At 43.1% G+C, this 16,824-nt stretch overlaps 1 protein-coding gene across 2 annotated transcripts in view; it reads left to right on the top strand.

Annotated features, from left to right (window-relative positions):
- Positions 1–14,792, top strand: part of megf10 (multiple EGF-like-domains 10) — a 182,173-nt gene extending 167,381 nt beyond the window's left edge. The window contains exons 21-25 of one of the 2 annotated variants that reach the window (XM_041186308.1): positions 959–1,086; positions 2,557–2,683; positions 4,235–4,282; positions 10,992–11,198; positions 13,210–14,792. In XM_041186308.1, the coding sequence (XP_041042242.1) occupies positions 959–1,086; positions 2,557–2,683; positions 4,235–4,282; positions 10,992–11,198; positions 13,210–13,370 (671 nt within the window). In that variant the 3' untranslated portion in view covers positions 13,371–14,792. The remainder of the gene's footprint in view (positions 1–958; positions 1,087–2,556; positions 2,684–4,234; positions 4,283–10,991; positions 11,199–13,209) is intronic. The other variant, XM_041186310.1, reaches the window with a different exon arrangement.
- The last annotated feature ends 2,032 nt before the right edge of the window (positions 14,793–16,824 follow it).

Below are 16,824 nucleotides of genomic sequence, written 5' to 3'. Positions count from 1 at the left end.
AGGTTATCAAAAAATTCTATTTGAAGAGATGCTTAGCCTGTCCCTGAGTACACACATTTTGATACACTGGAGCGCCTCAACAATGAGCTGATTGCCTCTTTGGATACACTTTCCGATGCACAAGTACATTAATGTTCTAATAAGTTGTACTTAAGTTCGTATTTAATTCACATTTAAGTCCTCCTCCACTCCAGTTTTAATCGTTCCACCATTGGTGGTCGGGCCTTCAACTGCCGATGCGCTAAGCTCTGGAATTCGCTCCTCAAATCTCTCCGCCCCCCTCTCTCCCCCATTTCTCCTCCCATCTTTCCTCGTCTAACTCTATCATTATAAATCTTCTTTCTCCCTCATGTGCTTATCTAGCACCCCATTAAATGTGTCCATACTATTCACCTCAGACATTTCCTGTGGTAATGAGTTCCACATTCTCACCACTCTCTGGATAAAGATGTTTCTCCTGAATTTCCTATTGGATTTATTGCTGACTATATTGATGGCTGTCTAGTTATGCTCTTCCCCAGAAGAGGAAACATTCTCTGTGTGTCCACTCTATCAAAACCTGTCAAAATATTAAAGATCTCCATTAAGTCGCCCCTCATCCTTCTCTTTTCCCATGATGAAAGCAAAGTACTGCGGAGGCCGGAAATCTGAAATAAAAACAGAACATGCTGGAAAAGCTCAGCAGGTCTGGCAGCATCTGTGGAGAGAGAAAGAGAGTTAACGTTTCAAGTCCGTATGACTCTTCTTGAAGAAGAGTCATACAGACTCAAAATGTTAAAGTTTAACATTTTATTGTGTTAAAGGTGCAAAATAGCTGCAAGTTGTTGTTGTTTTGTAGCCTGGAGGTAACACATCAAAATGGTCTAATTCGTGCTATTAGCCGACTCAGGGAACAGTTTATGACCAACATTACAAACGTGAAGGCACTTTCTGAATCTCATTGACTGTTTTTCTGTAGAGAATATGCCTCAAGGTAATGCTGGGAATGCAAACAGCCATTATTTCTCTAACCCAAGCTACCACACTTTAGCGCAATGTGGGAGCCCGCCTCACACCAACAATTGTCAACGTGGCACGTCTGGAAAGGTAAGATATATTCACTGTAAAACCAAGTTATAATAGTTACTCTTTCAGTTACAACTGAATGACAGTTACTAACAATTGTCAACCTGACAACAACAATTGGCTTCAGAAATGAGAGAAATTTAGGTTTTGCAACCTTAAAGAAGCAGCCTTGTTTGAACAGTGGTCAACTTTAGTAGCAGAATAACACATTGTGTGCTACATAGAATGGCATAGTGTATTTATGGGGAAAGAACCCAGGAATTAATTGGATAGTCCTACCAAAGAGTCAGCAAGGGTGTGATGGGCCGTTTGGTCTCCTTGTGTTATGTATCATTCTATGAATTACAGCACAGAAACAGGCTATTTGCCCCAACTGGTTGTGGTTTCAAGTCCCGCTCCAGCGGCCTGAGCACAAAAATCCAGGCTGACACTCCCAGTGCAGTACTGAGTGAGTGCTGCCCTGTTGGAGGTGTCGTCTTTTGTTAACTAAGGCCCCAGCTGAATGGAAAAAATACCATGGCCACTATTTTGAAGAAAAGCAGGGGAGTTCTCTGTGGTGTCCTGGGCCGATATTTATTCCTCAATTAACATCACTTAGAAACAGGCTGTCTGGTCATCATCAGATTGCTGTTTGTGAGAGCTTACTGTGCGCAAATTGGCTGCTGCATTTCGCATAACAGTGACCACTTTGCAACAGTACTTAATTGATTGTCAAGCACTTTGGGGTTTCCTGACGATGTGAAAGATACTATATAAATTTAAATTTTTCATTGCCTTCTTTTAATATATGCTAACAAGCTGCCAGCACTTGCAATAAGGCATCTTAGACGTCTTCTAAACCCACGACCACTACCACCTAGAAAGACAAGGGCAACAGACACGTGGGGCAGAATTTTATGCCAGCAGGATTTTATGGTCCGGCCGAAGTCAATGGACTTTTGAACGGTTTGCTGCACTTTACAGTCCCGCCCCTGCTGCAACTGGAAATTAAAATTAAAATTAAAATTCCGCCCATGGGACTACCACCACCTGGAAGTTCCCCTCCAAATCACTCACCATCCTGACTTGGAAATATATCCCCATTCCTTCACTGTCGCTGGGTCAAAATCCTGGAACTCCCTCCCTAACAGCACTGTGGGTGTACCTACACCACATGGACTGCAGCGGTTCAAGAAGGCAGCTCACTACCACCTTCTCAAGGGCAACTAGGGATGGGCAATAAAAGCTGGCCCAGCCAGCGACGCCCACGTGCCTTGAATGAAAAAAAAACATGGTAGGCTGAAGATTGCAATGCAAATTATGGCCTGGATTCAAGGGATCTGCCCCTGAATCCATTGTCAAATAAACCACTCAATGTAAAGCCACAAACTCAACAAAAATGGCAAATAAACATGTGGCTATTGAAACTGTAACTCTCAGTAGTAAACAGTATTAAGCTGAGAATAAATTCTTCTGATGCTGTATTTTAATTGCTCGATTTTAACTCCACAGGCAAAAAACAATCAACTCTTCGTAAACATCAAAAACCTCAAGAGTCAAGGAAAGCAAGGTTCTGTTCTGGACTACACAGCAACACTACCTGCAGACTGGAAACAAGGTGGATATCCTAATGATCTAGGTATTCCAATCTCTAACTCATTTTTAGCTGATGAATGCAATGGCGCATGTAATGATACTCAGATTTGATTGGGGAAGAATGAATCGGATATTAACAGGGGCAGGTTACATAGTTTTGGGTGGGGGGGACAGAGATTTAGATGGGAACCCCGGAAATCTGGGTTTCGCCACATGCTGTGGAATTTTAATTCTGTAGTGGATGGCTTTTGGCTCTGACAGATTCTTCGCTTGGAAGTCAGTCAGATTGACAGGTTTGGCTTCCATTTGAGTGGGAGGACCCCAGAGTCAGGTGCTCCAAGGACTAGGTCAATCAAATCCCTGACACCAGCTGGGTGTGGGTAGGGATGGGGATTCTGGGTCTAATCCCAAACCACAGGGATCTTTATACAGGGGAACAGGGTCTGATGGTGGGGTCAGCTGGGAGGCCTAGGAAAAAGCATTCCTGTTCCTCTTGGCCCACAATCAGTGCTGTAAAGGAATTTACCTTCTCCCCAAAACTACCCATTCCTCCCTTCCCATGGCCTGGCAAACACAGCTGCCAGCCTCATTAATGTATTTAAACTTGCCTTCTGGGAGCTGGTTGGCTGCCCACCCCTTGTCCCACCCCTATAAAAGCCTTAGAGCTGGCTTTCCAACTGCTCGAAGTTTTTCCCGGTGTAATGTTTACAATGATTACAATTAGATTTTCTTGGTCTATGCATCATTTTATATCAAGCTGCTACATAGGAATGGGAGGAGGCCATTCACACCCCTCCTCTGCTCTCCCATTCAGTTAAAACACAATTGATCTGCATCTCAACTCCATCTACCAGCTTTGTTCTGTAACCCTTAAAACCCTTACCCAACAAAAATCTTTCAATCTCAGTATTGAAATTTTCCATTGACCCTCAGCTAAGTGCAGCCTCAAGGAGATCGCTTACACTCTGAAAAATGTTAAAAATAGAAAAAAATAATACCTTACATGTCCCTCTCATGTAACAATGTCACGAGTTGGGGCATGTTCATAATTTACAGAATAAATTTATTACAATTTTGAAACCCTGCATGAAACTTCATCCCACCGCTGGATGAGGTTTCCCTGTTTTATCTATTCCCCACCGCGGCTCCTGGCCTGCCCAACAACCTTAAGGTTGGACGGGCAGGTCCTTTAATTGTTTAAATGATCCTGTCAATGGCCTCAATTGGCCATTGACAGGTTGGCGGGCCCGCAGTTGATATTGCTGCGCCCCCGCCTTCCTGAAAATTTAAATGGAGCAGGATGACTTCGGGGGTTCAGCCTGACGTCACCCTGTGTCATTTTGCACGTTGGCGAGTGGGCCCCGCCCCCTGCTCACCGATGGCAAAATTCTGCCCATTAAGCTCAGTTTGTAATCTTTTATACTCAAGGAAGTACAAGCCTCGTCTGTGTAACCAGTTCTTGTAATTTAACTATTTAGCATAATACTCCAAGGCAGGTATCTTTTCTGAGGTGCAGTGCCCAGAACTGAAGTCAGTTACTCCAGATGATTCATATCCTGCCTCAGAAACTTATTCTGTTTCTATTTACTTACAGGCAGTGCATTCGGTATTGACCGAGGATATGTTGGAAAATCTCTTAAAGGTACAGTTTTAAATGGCTTCTTTGCTCTGAAAGCTTTCACCTATCATCCCCCAAAAGTCCAAACCTGGGAAAGTCTGCTGGGCAGTAGACGAGAAAACTTCTCAAATAGCAATGGTGCCTCATTGCGCAGCAGGAAACAATTATAGGGAGGAATGAATTATTGTTCAATCAATTCAATTCTGGGTTGTGGCATCGGGACAAAGCTGGCGTTCATTGCCGGTGTCGAGTTGCCCTTCAGAAAGGTGGTGGTGGCACACGCACAGTGTTCCAGGATTTTGACCCAGCGACAGTGAAGGAACGGTGATATATTTCCACGTCAGGATGGTGTGTGGCTTGGAGGGGAACTTCCAGGCGGTGGCGTTCCCATGTGTCTGCTGTCCTTGTCCTTCTAGATGGTAGAGGTCGTGGGTTTGGAAGGTGCTGTCGAAGGAGCCTTGGTCAGTTGCTGCAGTGCATCCTGTAGATGCTGCATGCTGCTGCCATTGTGCACCAGTGGTGGAGGGAGTACATGTTTGGTGAAAATCCAGCTAACATGCATAATTGAGGGTTCCTGGTGATGTTACGGTCTTATGGAGTTATGGTGGTGGAGTGGGAAGTGCTTTGGGGACATTAACCCCCAAAATTTGGAATCTGGCCAATTGATTGACGCCACCAGATGAAAGGAACATTGTCCCGAGTCTTGAGAAGCTGTAAAATTGGCCATGGCAAACTGATGTTCAGCCAATCAAGGCCAGTTATTCATAACCTCAATCCTAGGTCTAGATGAAGAGCTTGGAATTCTGGGGAGGCAAAATAAAAGTCAAGTTCAATGGTAACTTTCAAAAAGAGAATTAGATAAACATTTTAAAAAGAGAAACTTGCAGAGCTGTGGGGAAAGAGTAGGGGTTTGGGACTAATTGGATAGCTCTTAAAGAGGGCTGGCCCCGTTTATAATGGGCCAAAAAGCCTCTTTCTCATTCTATGTAAGTTTAATGGCTTTAAGCAAAATAAGTTGCGGAACAGCTTAAGTCTGGAATATTGAGAAATTGTGTATAAATGTACAGCAAAATTACCAAAAATTGAAAAGCGAGAGGAAGTGGAGGAAAGAACAGGTGGAAAATGAGACAGTGGGGAGAACATAAGCATTTCAAATCTTATATTTAAAAACTAATTTTACTGAAGCATAGTAGTGCCAGTAGAATAATGCTAATCCTGACATTTGAGTGGAATTATTGCTGTAATGTTATGGGGTGGAGGTTTTAGCATCCAAGGGTGAATGATCTACAATCCCAAGGAACTGTAGAGCCCAAGGAACACAGTGAAACCAAGGAACATGAGCTCTACAGAGCTGGGAAAGAGTTAATGTTCTTTCCCTGTGATGAGGGATGTAAACGAGCAAGGGAGGGGTATGAGGGAGGGAGAGGTATGAGGAAGGGAGGGGTATGAGGGAGGGAGGGGTTTAGGAGAGCGAGGACTACAGTAGAGGGAGGGGTATGAGGGAGGGAGGGGTACAGATGAGGGAGGGAGGGGTATAGGAGAGGGAAGGGTATGAGGGGGTAGTGGTACATAGGAACATAGGAGCAGGAGTAGGCCATTCAGCCCCTCGAGTCTGCTCCTCCATTTAACCAGATCATGACTGATCTTCCAGCCCAACACCATCTTCCCACACTATCCCCATATCTCTGATGTTACTGGTATCCAGAAATCTATCGACCTCTGCTTTGAGCATACATATAAGGGAGGAAGGTATGCAGCTGATTGTGGAACGTTATTGTGGTAATCTGAGGTGCAACACACCTTTAAGAAACTGTAAGCAGATTGACCATGTGATTCTATTACTCAATTGCTGTGTAGCACGGGCTACATTGTTAATGAGTAGTTTTAGAATGGGTTTTGGTTTGAGAAGCAGACATGTGTTAGTGCTCCATTACTTATGTGAATAAACGGCATATGCTTCATTTTACAATGGTCTGTTCATCTACATCATTTTGATTACCAACCCACTTATCAGTAGATACGCGTGCAACTGTTTACTGAACAAGCGACCCGATAGAAGGAACATAACAACTGTCAACGAGGCAAAACATGACCAGTCCACAACACCATGGAAAGTCACATGAATTAAACTGAAGTAAATCAACTGTCCGTTGCAGGTGATTGTAAGTACAGCCTTCATCATAGTCGTCGGAGTTATCTCTCTCCAGTATGCCACAGTTTGGCCGTATCAAACCGTTTGCTCAGACCACTGACTGGTCACAGTACATTGAATGCCTTGTATTCTCCTTTTTGGCCAACGACATATCAGAGGAAGAGAAGAGGCAAGTGATCCCCTTATCAATGTGTGCCAGTAAAACATACGGCCTAATTCGTAGTCTAATGGCACCCAACGCCCCAGATTCCAAGAGCTTTGATGAGTTGGTGAATCTTGTGAAAAGCCCCTTTCAGCCGTAACCCTCAGTAACAACGCAGAGTTTTAAATTTAATTCAAGGGGTTGCAACCCTGGAGAGACAGTTGCTTGCTATGTAGCAGCCTTAAAACGACTGACAGAGCACTGTGAGTTCGGGACACCGATTAACGACATATTAAGAGGCCAATTAGTATGTGGGGTTAATGAAGACGCCATTCAAAAAGGTTGTCAGAAACGAATTTAGACTTCAGCAAGGAGCTGGAGTTGGCGCTTGCAATGGAAAGCACAGTCAGGGATTCAGAAGAAATTAAGGGAGCACAAAATGGCTCCATTTTCACATCGGGAGGGAAGCACTGGTTAGAAATGGTGCAGAAGCGCAGGGCTCCACAGAAAAGCAGGAAACAGCCACTATTAACAGACCAACAAAAAGCAATGGTTTAACAGAGAAAACCCACAATAATAATGACAGAAATGGAACCAGACAGCCTGCAAACGAATGAAAGTTTAAAAGAATCGAATGCTTCTTCTGCTATCATAAAGGACACATTATGTGACATTGTAAAGACAGATTAACATAAAACTTTAAGCAAAAAGGTAGAAATCATGAAATCCACATAATAGAGGAACCAGAAGAGTCAGATATATACTGTCTATACAACTTGAAAATGGGTATAACAGAGCCAATCTACGTGCCAGTGGAAGTCAATGGAAACCCATCCGATTGGAGTGGATACAGGGACATCCATGACAGTTAAGGGGGAAGACACATTCAAATATCTAAATGGAGGAGACCACCCATTAAATCTGGAAAATTCACTTGCTAAATTAAAGACTGGTGAAGACATACGAGTGAGAGGTATATGCAAGGTTCCAGTACAGTATGGAAATCAGTCTGTTAATCTACCCCTAATAGTTGTAGCAGGGGAGGATCCAATCTACTTGGTCGGAACTGGCCTAAGGAAATAAAGTTGGAGTGGACCGAGATTTTTCAATCCAGAATTAAAGATTTTCTAGAATTATTACAGAAATATGCCTCTGTTTTCAGGGAGGAGCTTGGAAAGACTCAGGGGCTGCAAACTAAAATCCACATGGATCCTGAGGCAGCCCCCAGATTCATGAAGGTGAGGCCTGTCCCCATTGCATTGTGAGAAAAAGTTGATGTCGAATTAGACAGGCTGGAAAGGTTGGGAGTCTTACAATCCGTACTATTCCCCGAATGGGCAGCACCCATATTTCCAGCACTAAAACCTGACCAGACTGTGCAATTATGCGGGGACTACAAGTTGACCATTAACAAAGTGGCCAGAATTGACAGGCACCCTATACTGAAAATTAATGAATTGTACTCCAAGCTGGCAGGGGGAACCACATATACGAAACTCGATATGAGCCACGCTTACCAGCAAGTTGAGCTAGAAAAGGCCTCTCGGGATTTTGTGACTATCAACACTCATAAGGGGTTATACCAATATACCTGGTTACCCTTCAGAGTCTCATGGGCATGTGCTATTTTCCAACGGACTATGGAAAAATTGCTTCAAGGCCTACCCCATGTGGTGGTTTATCTGGATGATATCTTAGTAACAGGACTAACTGATGAAGAACACCTGGCTAACCCAGAAGAGGTATTGAAGCGTTTCTCACAAGCCGGGAGTACATTTTTTCACTGGGCCTTCACCCAGTAGAAGAAAAGGTGAGAGCTGTTCATGAGGCACCAGCACTGAAAAGAACTCAGGTCCTTCTTGAGAATGATTAACTATTATGGCCGTTTTCTCCCAAACTTGTCGACAGTACTGGCTCCATTATACAGTTTACTCAAGAAGAATCACAGGTGGACTTGGCAAGCTCCACAACAACAGGCTTTTATGGCAGTAAAGCAGTTACTACATTCATCGGCCCTGTTGGTACATTTCACCGCAATGAAAGAATTCATTCTGACCTGCGATACATCCTCTTACAGAGTAGGGGCAGTACTCTCCCACCGGATGGTGGATGGCTCCAAACGGCCCATTGATTTCGTCTCAGGAACACTCAGTGTTGCAAAACGACGATACTCACAAGTAGAGAAAGAAGGCTTCTCCATTATATTTGGCATTAGGAAGTTCCACCAATACACCCATGGTCGCCACTTTACCATTGTATCCGATCACAAGCCACTACTTGGCTTGTTTGGGGAAGATAAGGCAATACCCCCAATCGCCTCAGCACACATCCAAAGGTGGGCACTGATTCTAGCTGCTTACGAATATACTTTTATCCACCGCCCGGGAAGCCAGATTACAAATGCCAATGCACTGAGCCGATTACCCCTAAAAGACAATAATGTGAACATCCCAATTCCCCAAGAACCTGTCTTGTTATTAAACTTATTGCATTCGTCACCAGTACATGCCAAACAAATAAGAGCGTGGACAGACTGCGATCCAATTATATCTCACGTAAGGGAACAAATCTTATGAGCCAAAACCTGACGAAATGAAGTTTTATTTTAATAGGAGATATGAGTTCACTTGCCAGGATGGCATCTTGCTGTGGGGAGCGAGAGTCATCGTGCCCCCAAGGGGAAGAAAACTATTATTGACCGAATTGCACAGTACTCACCCCGGCATTCCTAGAATGAAAATGTTGGCATGCAGCTACTTATGGTGGCCAGGGATGGATACAGAAATTGAAAACTTAGTCAAGAGCTGCATACAGTGCCAACAGCTCAGAAATTGTCCCCTTCAGCTCCATTGCATCCCTGGGAATGGCCAAGACAGCCACATTAACTACGTGGGGCCTTTTTAGGCACAATGCTCTTCCTGATTATAGACACTCACTCCAAATGGATGGATGTATACGAGGTGTGATCACCCACATCTGCTGCCACCATAGACAGATTGCGTCAGAGTTTTGTGATACACGGGTTACCAGAGATAATAGCGTCTGATAATGGAACAGCATCCACTGGCTGGGCATTCAAAGATTTGCATAGCCCATGTTAAGACCTCGCCATACCACCCTGCATCCAATGGTTTGGCCGAGAGGGCAGTCCAGACCTACAAGTCCACAATGAAAAAACTGGATGGAGACTCTATTGCAACTAGATTATCATGTTTCCTACTCAGCTATAGGACTACGCCACACACGACCACTGGTATTGCCCCCGCAAAGTTACTGATGGAGAGACACCTTCGGACATGTTTGAGTCTAAAAAGGCTGAATTTAAGGGGGAGAGTAGAGAGAAGTCAGCAGGCCCAGAAAAATGGACACTATTACCACAACCGTGAAAGAAACTTCACAGTTTTTGCAAAGAACTTCGGAGCTGGACCCAAATGGCTATCAGGTGAAGTTAGTGCAGTAGCAGGGCCCCTTTCCTATCACATATCAGCCAAAGGCTGGATAATTAGGAGACACGTAGATCACTTCAGGAAAAGGGAAGCACATCTATACCACGTGTGAAAGGAACTCCCCTTGGTTTGGAAGTACCTGTAGGATCCGGTGAGCCTGAGGGAGTCTAAGAAACAAACGTACAGGTTCCTACTTGAGAGCCTAGTGGACAGATGACACCTGAGAACGAGGCCTTGGATAAATCATCCAAATTCGCAGAACTAAGACGTTCAACACGTTTCAAGAAACCTCCAGAGAGACTGAATTTGTAAATAGTTTATTTATGTATATGGTTGATATATTGTAAAGATTGTAATTTGTACCTTTGAGTAAAGGGAGAGGGATGTAGTAATCTGAGGTGCAACACAGCTTTAAGAGAATGAAAGCAGACTGATCATGCTATTGTATTACCCAATTGCTATATAGCACGGGCTACATTGTTAATGAGTAGTTTTAGAATGGGTTTTGGTTTGAGAAGCAGACATGTGTTCGTGCTCCATTACCTATGCGGATAAACAGCATGTGCTTCAATTTACAATGGTCTGTTCGTCTACATCATCTTGATTACCAACCCACTTATCAGTAGATAGGCGTGCAACTGTGTTCGCTGAACAAGCGACCCGATAGAAGGAACGTAACAGCCATCCAAAGTAAATTATGGCCATCAGATGTATTCTTAACACAAAAGCAAAATACTACAGATGCTGGGAATCCGAAATAAAAACTGAAAATGCCGGAAATATTCAGCAGGCCAGAAGACATCTGTGGAGAGAGAAACGGAGTTAAAGATTCAGGTCAATGACCTTTCATCAGAACCCTCTGATAAAGGATCATTGGCCTGCAGTGTTAACTCCGTTTCTCTCTTCACAGCTGCTGCCTGACCTGCTGTGGTGTTTTCATAAATTCAATCAACCTTTTGGATTTTGATGAATTATTTAATTTTAACTTTTCAGATCTGGTGAAGAGTTCAGGCTGTAGTGCCAGCACCTGCTCACTCAACAGCACTGAGAACCCATACGCCACCATCAAGGACCCTCCAGTCTTCACCTCTAAAAACTCCGAGTGTGGTTACGTTGAGATGAAGTCCCCGGCTCGCAGGGATTCACCATACGCTGAGATCAGCAACTCCACTTCAGCAAATAAAAATGTCTATGAAGTTGGTAGGTGTTGGGATCTTCCTCGTCGTTTTAGTAACATCTTTGTAAATAAGTTAGAGACCAGGGTATATCTGACAATTAATTACATTTATTGTTGTTTCAAGATAAACCATTTGTCTTAAGAGTGCATACAGAGCAAGACAAACAGCCCCACATGTATAATCACGTGTAAAGAACCACCAAGGAATATTGAGCAATGCCTATTCACATCATTCACGGCATTTCTCCTTAGACATACAAAAACTCCTAAATGAGTAAAGCTTCATATCTCTCTTTATTTAAAACAAGCATACATTGCCCAGTTCTTGCTGAGTTTACCTTTGGATATTTTACAGCAGATTCAAAATTCAAGATAAGTGGCAGAAGGTGTAGGGGGGACATGAGGAAGAAGTTTTTTACACAGAGGGTAGTGGGTGTCTGGAATTCACTGCCCAAGTTGGTGGTACAGGCAGAAACTCTAAACTCCTTTAAAAAGTACCTGGATCTGCGCCTTAAGTGCTGTAAGCTGCAGGGCTATGGGCCGGGTGCAGGAAGGTGGGATTAGAAAGGGTCATGAGGACTCGAAACATCAACTCTTTTCTTCTCCGCCGATGCTGCCAGACCTGTTGAGTTTTTCCAGGTAATTCTGTTTTTGTTTTAGAAAGGGCTCCTGGGTGTCCTCGGGCTGGCATGGACAAGATGGGCTGAATGGCCTCCTTCTGTGCTGAAACTTTTCTATGGTTCTAACACTTAAGTCGGCAAACAGATTGATATATGATGTGCATCCTGGTTATTTTCACCTTCCATTGTCTGCAGTTTCATCCTCCGCCATTGTTATAATGACTGTCATTGTGATTAAAGCCTGAGATCTGTAAACATATAATTTAAACCAATTCTACCTTCACTAGCTGTTCAATCTTCTTCCTGCATTAAGACAATGTAAAAACAGAACTATATTCTTACAATATCTTCATGTTCTTATTGTTGGATGAAGTGTCAAGACTCAGAATGCAGAACAGCATCACAGTTCCCAAGGGTAGACAGACAGGAGTTGTATTGATTGAGGAAAATGGAAGAGAGTAAAACAGAAAACTGATCAGGAGCTTTCCAATAAAAAAAACAGCAACAACTTGCATGAATAAAGCATCTTTAACATAGTAAAATGTCCCTAGACGGTTCACAGAAGCATCATCAGGCACAATTTGACACTGAATTCCATAAGTAGATATTAAGACAGATGACCAAAAGCTTGGTCAACGAGGTAAGATATGAAGGACACCAGAAAGGAAGAGAGAAAGAGGGGTGGAGACATTTAGGGAGGGAATTTCAGAGCTTAGGAATCAAGCAGCTGAAGGCACGGACACCAATGATGGAGCAATTAAAATTGGAGTTGTGTTTATGGTGGCCGTCCTCTGTGATGTATTATTCTGTGATTCTACATCCAAATACTTCTAAAGCATGGACAGAGAAGGAGACCATTCAGCCCATAGGTGGGGATTTTCTGGCCCCGCCCACAGCCGGGACTGTTCGGTCCTACCAAAAGCTAATGGACTTATGGCTGGGCCACCGAATCTCCCGTGGCGCGTCCCACCACGATGGGGCTGGAAAATCCCGGCGAGTGAGTCTGTGCTAGCTCTTTCAAAAACAATCCAATCTCACTTCCGTGCTCTTCCCTATATCCCTGCATTTTGTTGTCTTCCAAGTATTTATCCAATTCCCCTTTGAAATTTGCTTTTGAATTTGTTTCTACCACCTTTCCAAGCAGCACACTCCAAATCCTAACCACTTGGATGTGTAGGAAAGATTTTCCTCTAGTCACCTCTGGTTCTTTTGTCAATCACCTTTGATTCTCGACCCTTCAGCCATTGGGAATGGTTTCTCTCTTTATCATCTTTATCAGATCTCCTCTTGGCCTCTGTGCTCTAAGGAGAATGGTGTGGTTTACCACACTATAGCATGTTTGCTGAGGCTATAGGCATTAATGCTGAGGCATTTAATATGCATGATGATTAAATATCATATTCTTGTATTGTAGAACCAACTGTAAGCATCGTCCAAGGGACCTACTGCAACAACACATCCTTGGGTCAGGACCCGTACGATCTGCCCAGGAACAGTCACATTCCATGCCATTATGACTTGCTTCCGGTCCGAAACAGTCCTTCACCATCACAGAAAACAGCTGACAACGAATGAGATAAATAGCACCAATTTACCACTCTCTCGGGGGAGGTCAGAAGAACACTGATCATGTCTTGCCAACTCTTCTAGCCGTGTTTAGATGATGATTTAACTCCAGAGCTCAGTTGAGTTGCAGATGAAGAGCGGAGAAACTTTGGAGGCCACTACAAAGCTAAAGAGACTCCCCCTTTTTAAAAGTCCTTTTCATTCATTATTTTGAGGTGTCCTTGAGGAGTGACATTAAATCTAGTGTCTGCTTTACAGGCACATGGAATTATTTGGGCATTTAGGGCGAAATATTATACCATGGTATTCACATTGTGAAAAGAAATGTCAGTGAAGAATTTAATTGTCCAACACTTTCCAGAAAGAAGATCCTTCTAAACATGTCCACCATGTCATTCCTTAAATCCCGCGAGTCTTTTTTTAAAAAACAAATCATTCCATGTATACATTACTAACATTTAATGATACATATTGCTGATAATTTCTTGAAGTAGGTAGCTTAGAAATATTTTAGTTATATTTTGCCTAGAACTTGGCTTAACTGAGGGAAACATGTGAGGAAAAACAATCAAATGGTGACTGCAAGTGACCATAAACAAAGTGCAAGTAATTGATGAACCCCTAAAATTCGGTGATTGAAACGTGCACTGTAAATGCAGTAATCAAATGGAGAATTCCATCACATTGTAGCCAGATCCACATGCCTTTGAATCTGTGCAGCCACAGCCAGTTGCTGTCCCTACCTGCGAGCTTCTTGTAAAATAAAACCGATGCTGTGCTTAAGCTGGTCTTGTGCATCAGAATTAAGTTTGTAAAGATAGCCGTGAGTTTGCTTTTTCAATAACTGTCTGCATTATTAAAATGTGTTTCTCATGACCTTTGCTCTTGTTTTTACATTTAATTCTGTGTTCATATTAATGTTTCTGTACATTGATTTCATTGTTACTTGGGAGTATCACTTTTTGTTATGAACTTGCCTCAGCTTTCTGAGCCAGTATTATTAGTCTTCTTGTTGTATAATAAGTTGTACATAGGTGTAAAACCAGGTTAAATTGACTGACAAGTGGTAACTTGTTTAATGGACTTAAAACTGTACAGTGGAAGATCCTACCCCATCAGTAACATTAGCTTGTAAGTGCTGTTGCACTGTAGCCGTATATTGCATTGTGACATATTAAATATACTGTCCCACAAAGACCATTTCTTTTACCTGAACGATAACCTTTTTATTATGTTATTTATGTTCATTTTCTTGATCAGTTTAAATCATAAATAGAATTGAAGTATTTTATTCCTATTCGTTCACCCCAAATGAAAAACAGCACTAAATCTTTTCATCCCTCTTCTGCTCTTTAAGCATTGTATCTGCTACTTTTTATGTATAGAGTGTTTGCCACCAGCTTTTCAATAAAAATTACTCTTGAAAGAGTACTCAGTCTCTGTCTCCATAAGTACAAATGTCTTGGCCATTTCAGCTTTATTGATTGAAGGTACAGGTCAGCTGTGATCTAATGAGATAGTGGAACAGGCTCGAGGGTCTGCTTCTGTTCCTAATAACACTGAGCCTCCAGACCGTGCAATGCCAGCTGTGGCTACCGGGGGTTTCACTATCTCCTCTGAGTCAGAAAGTCACTCTTTTAAGCCCCACTCCAGAGGAACTCAAGTGCTGCACCATTGGAGGTTCCATCTTTCAGACGAGATGTTGATCTGAGGCCCAACCTGTCCTCTCAGGGGGACGTAAAGGTCCCATGGCCACCATTTCAAAGAAGTGCTGGTAAGTTTTCTCTGGTGTCCTGGCTGATATCTATCTCTCAATCAACATCACAAAAAATAAATGATCTGGTCATGATCACATTGCTGTTTGTGGGAGCTTGCTGTGCACTAATTGACTGCTGCGTTTCCTACATTGCAACAGTGACTATATCTCACAGCATACTTCATTGGCTATTTAGTGCTTTGGGACATCCTGAGGTCATGAATGGTGCTATAGAATTACAAGGCTTTCTTTTCATTCTACATGTTTTATCTGAAAAAAATGTCCGTGTCCAAATCCTGATGGGACATTGCCTTCATGGAACAGAGGGGTACTTCACCCTTTGATATGACCTTGAATGATCCATTTGTGAATTGTAGGTTCAGTTGATTTAAAATGGCAGAGGGAGGTGTGAAAGCTGTGCAAGCACACCCTGTTGTGCCTCAGGTCCCCAGGGTGGGGTGTGGGGGCAAGTGGGTGGTTTGGGAGAAGGCAATAATGAAGGGGCAGGCGGCAGGTTCCAAATGGGATCTTGAAGGCTAGGGACTGGAATGGGGAATTATGGGTGCAACCCGGGTAGCAAATAGCAAACTTCACTGAGTTAGACTCCCATGTGTTGTGTTCCAGAGATACAGAGAGCAGGAAGGACATTCTGTTTGGAGTTGGGGATCGGAGACCCTGTACCTCTTCAATTTGGGGTGTGCAGATTTGTGGAGAGAAATAACTCTGGCAGTGATTGGCATCTCACTGCCTCTCCCCTCCTTCCCATCGGTCAGCAACCTCTTTGGTTCCTCAATGTAGCACAGTCCTCCAGAGTGGCCTGTTCTTATCCACTGCTTCCCAGCTTGTGGTCTCAATGTTAACAATTCTCAACCACCCCCCCACCTTGCAAACATCTTCATATCCTAATTTAGCCCAGCAAGCTTAAACATGAGAAAATAAATCGGAGCAGGTGTAGGCCATTCAACCCCTTAAGCCTGATCTGCCATTCAATAAGATTGCAGTAAATTTTATGCACCAACTCCGTTTTCCTGTTTCCCCATATGCCTTGATTCCCTTCAGTACCAAAAATCTATCAATCTCTATATTGAACATGCTCAGTGACTGAGCATCCACAGGCCTCTGGGGTTGAGGTTTCCAAAGATTCACAGCCCTCTCAGTGAAGAAAGTTCTCCTCATCTAAGTCGTAAATGGCGAACCCCTTATCCTGAGAGTGTTCTAGGCTGTCCAGCCAGGGGAAAACAATCTTTCAGTACCTTGAAGCATCTGCAAATCCCCATTAAAAAGATACTTTGGAATATGCCTTATTCAACCCATTAGTGATGGCTAAGCCACCAGAGGCATCTGTTTGACAGAAGTTGTTTAGTCTTGCCAATTTGGCTTTCTTGAGTAGTTTGGTGTCAGGCACTTTGTCTTTCCATTCAATAATTAGAATATAGTGTGGAGACAGCAGGTATGGAGAAGAGTTTAGTCTTTTATCATGGTTGCTTTAGGTGATTCAGGTGTTGTTGCCACACAGCAGCATCATCAGTATGCATGCTTGGTAGATCCTAACCTTAACATTCTATTTTAATTTCTTATTATTAAAGGAATTACATAGGATTACATAGTCCTTTTATGTGTTGTATATTCTATTTGGTTCAACCAGTCAACATGGGTTTTTATGCTCCAATCACACCTCCTCCCATATGTGCTTATCTAGCCTCTTCT

The sequence above is a fragment of the Carcharodon carcharias genome, chromosome 4 (genome assembly GCF_017639515.1).
Source record: "Carcharodon carcharias isolate sCarCar2 chromosome 4, sCarCar2.pri, whole genome shotgun sequence".
Classification (NCBI taxonomy): Eukaryota; Metazoa; Chordata; class Chondrichthyes; order Lamniformes; family Lamnidae; genus Carcharodon; species Carcharodon carcharias.
This window is presented reverse-complemented; position numbering and strand designations above follow the sequence as displayed.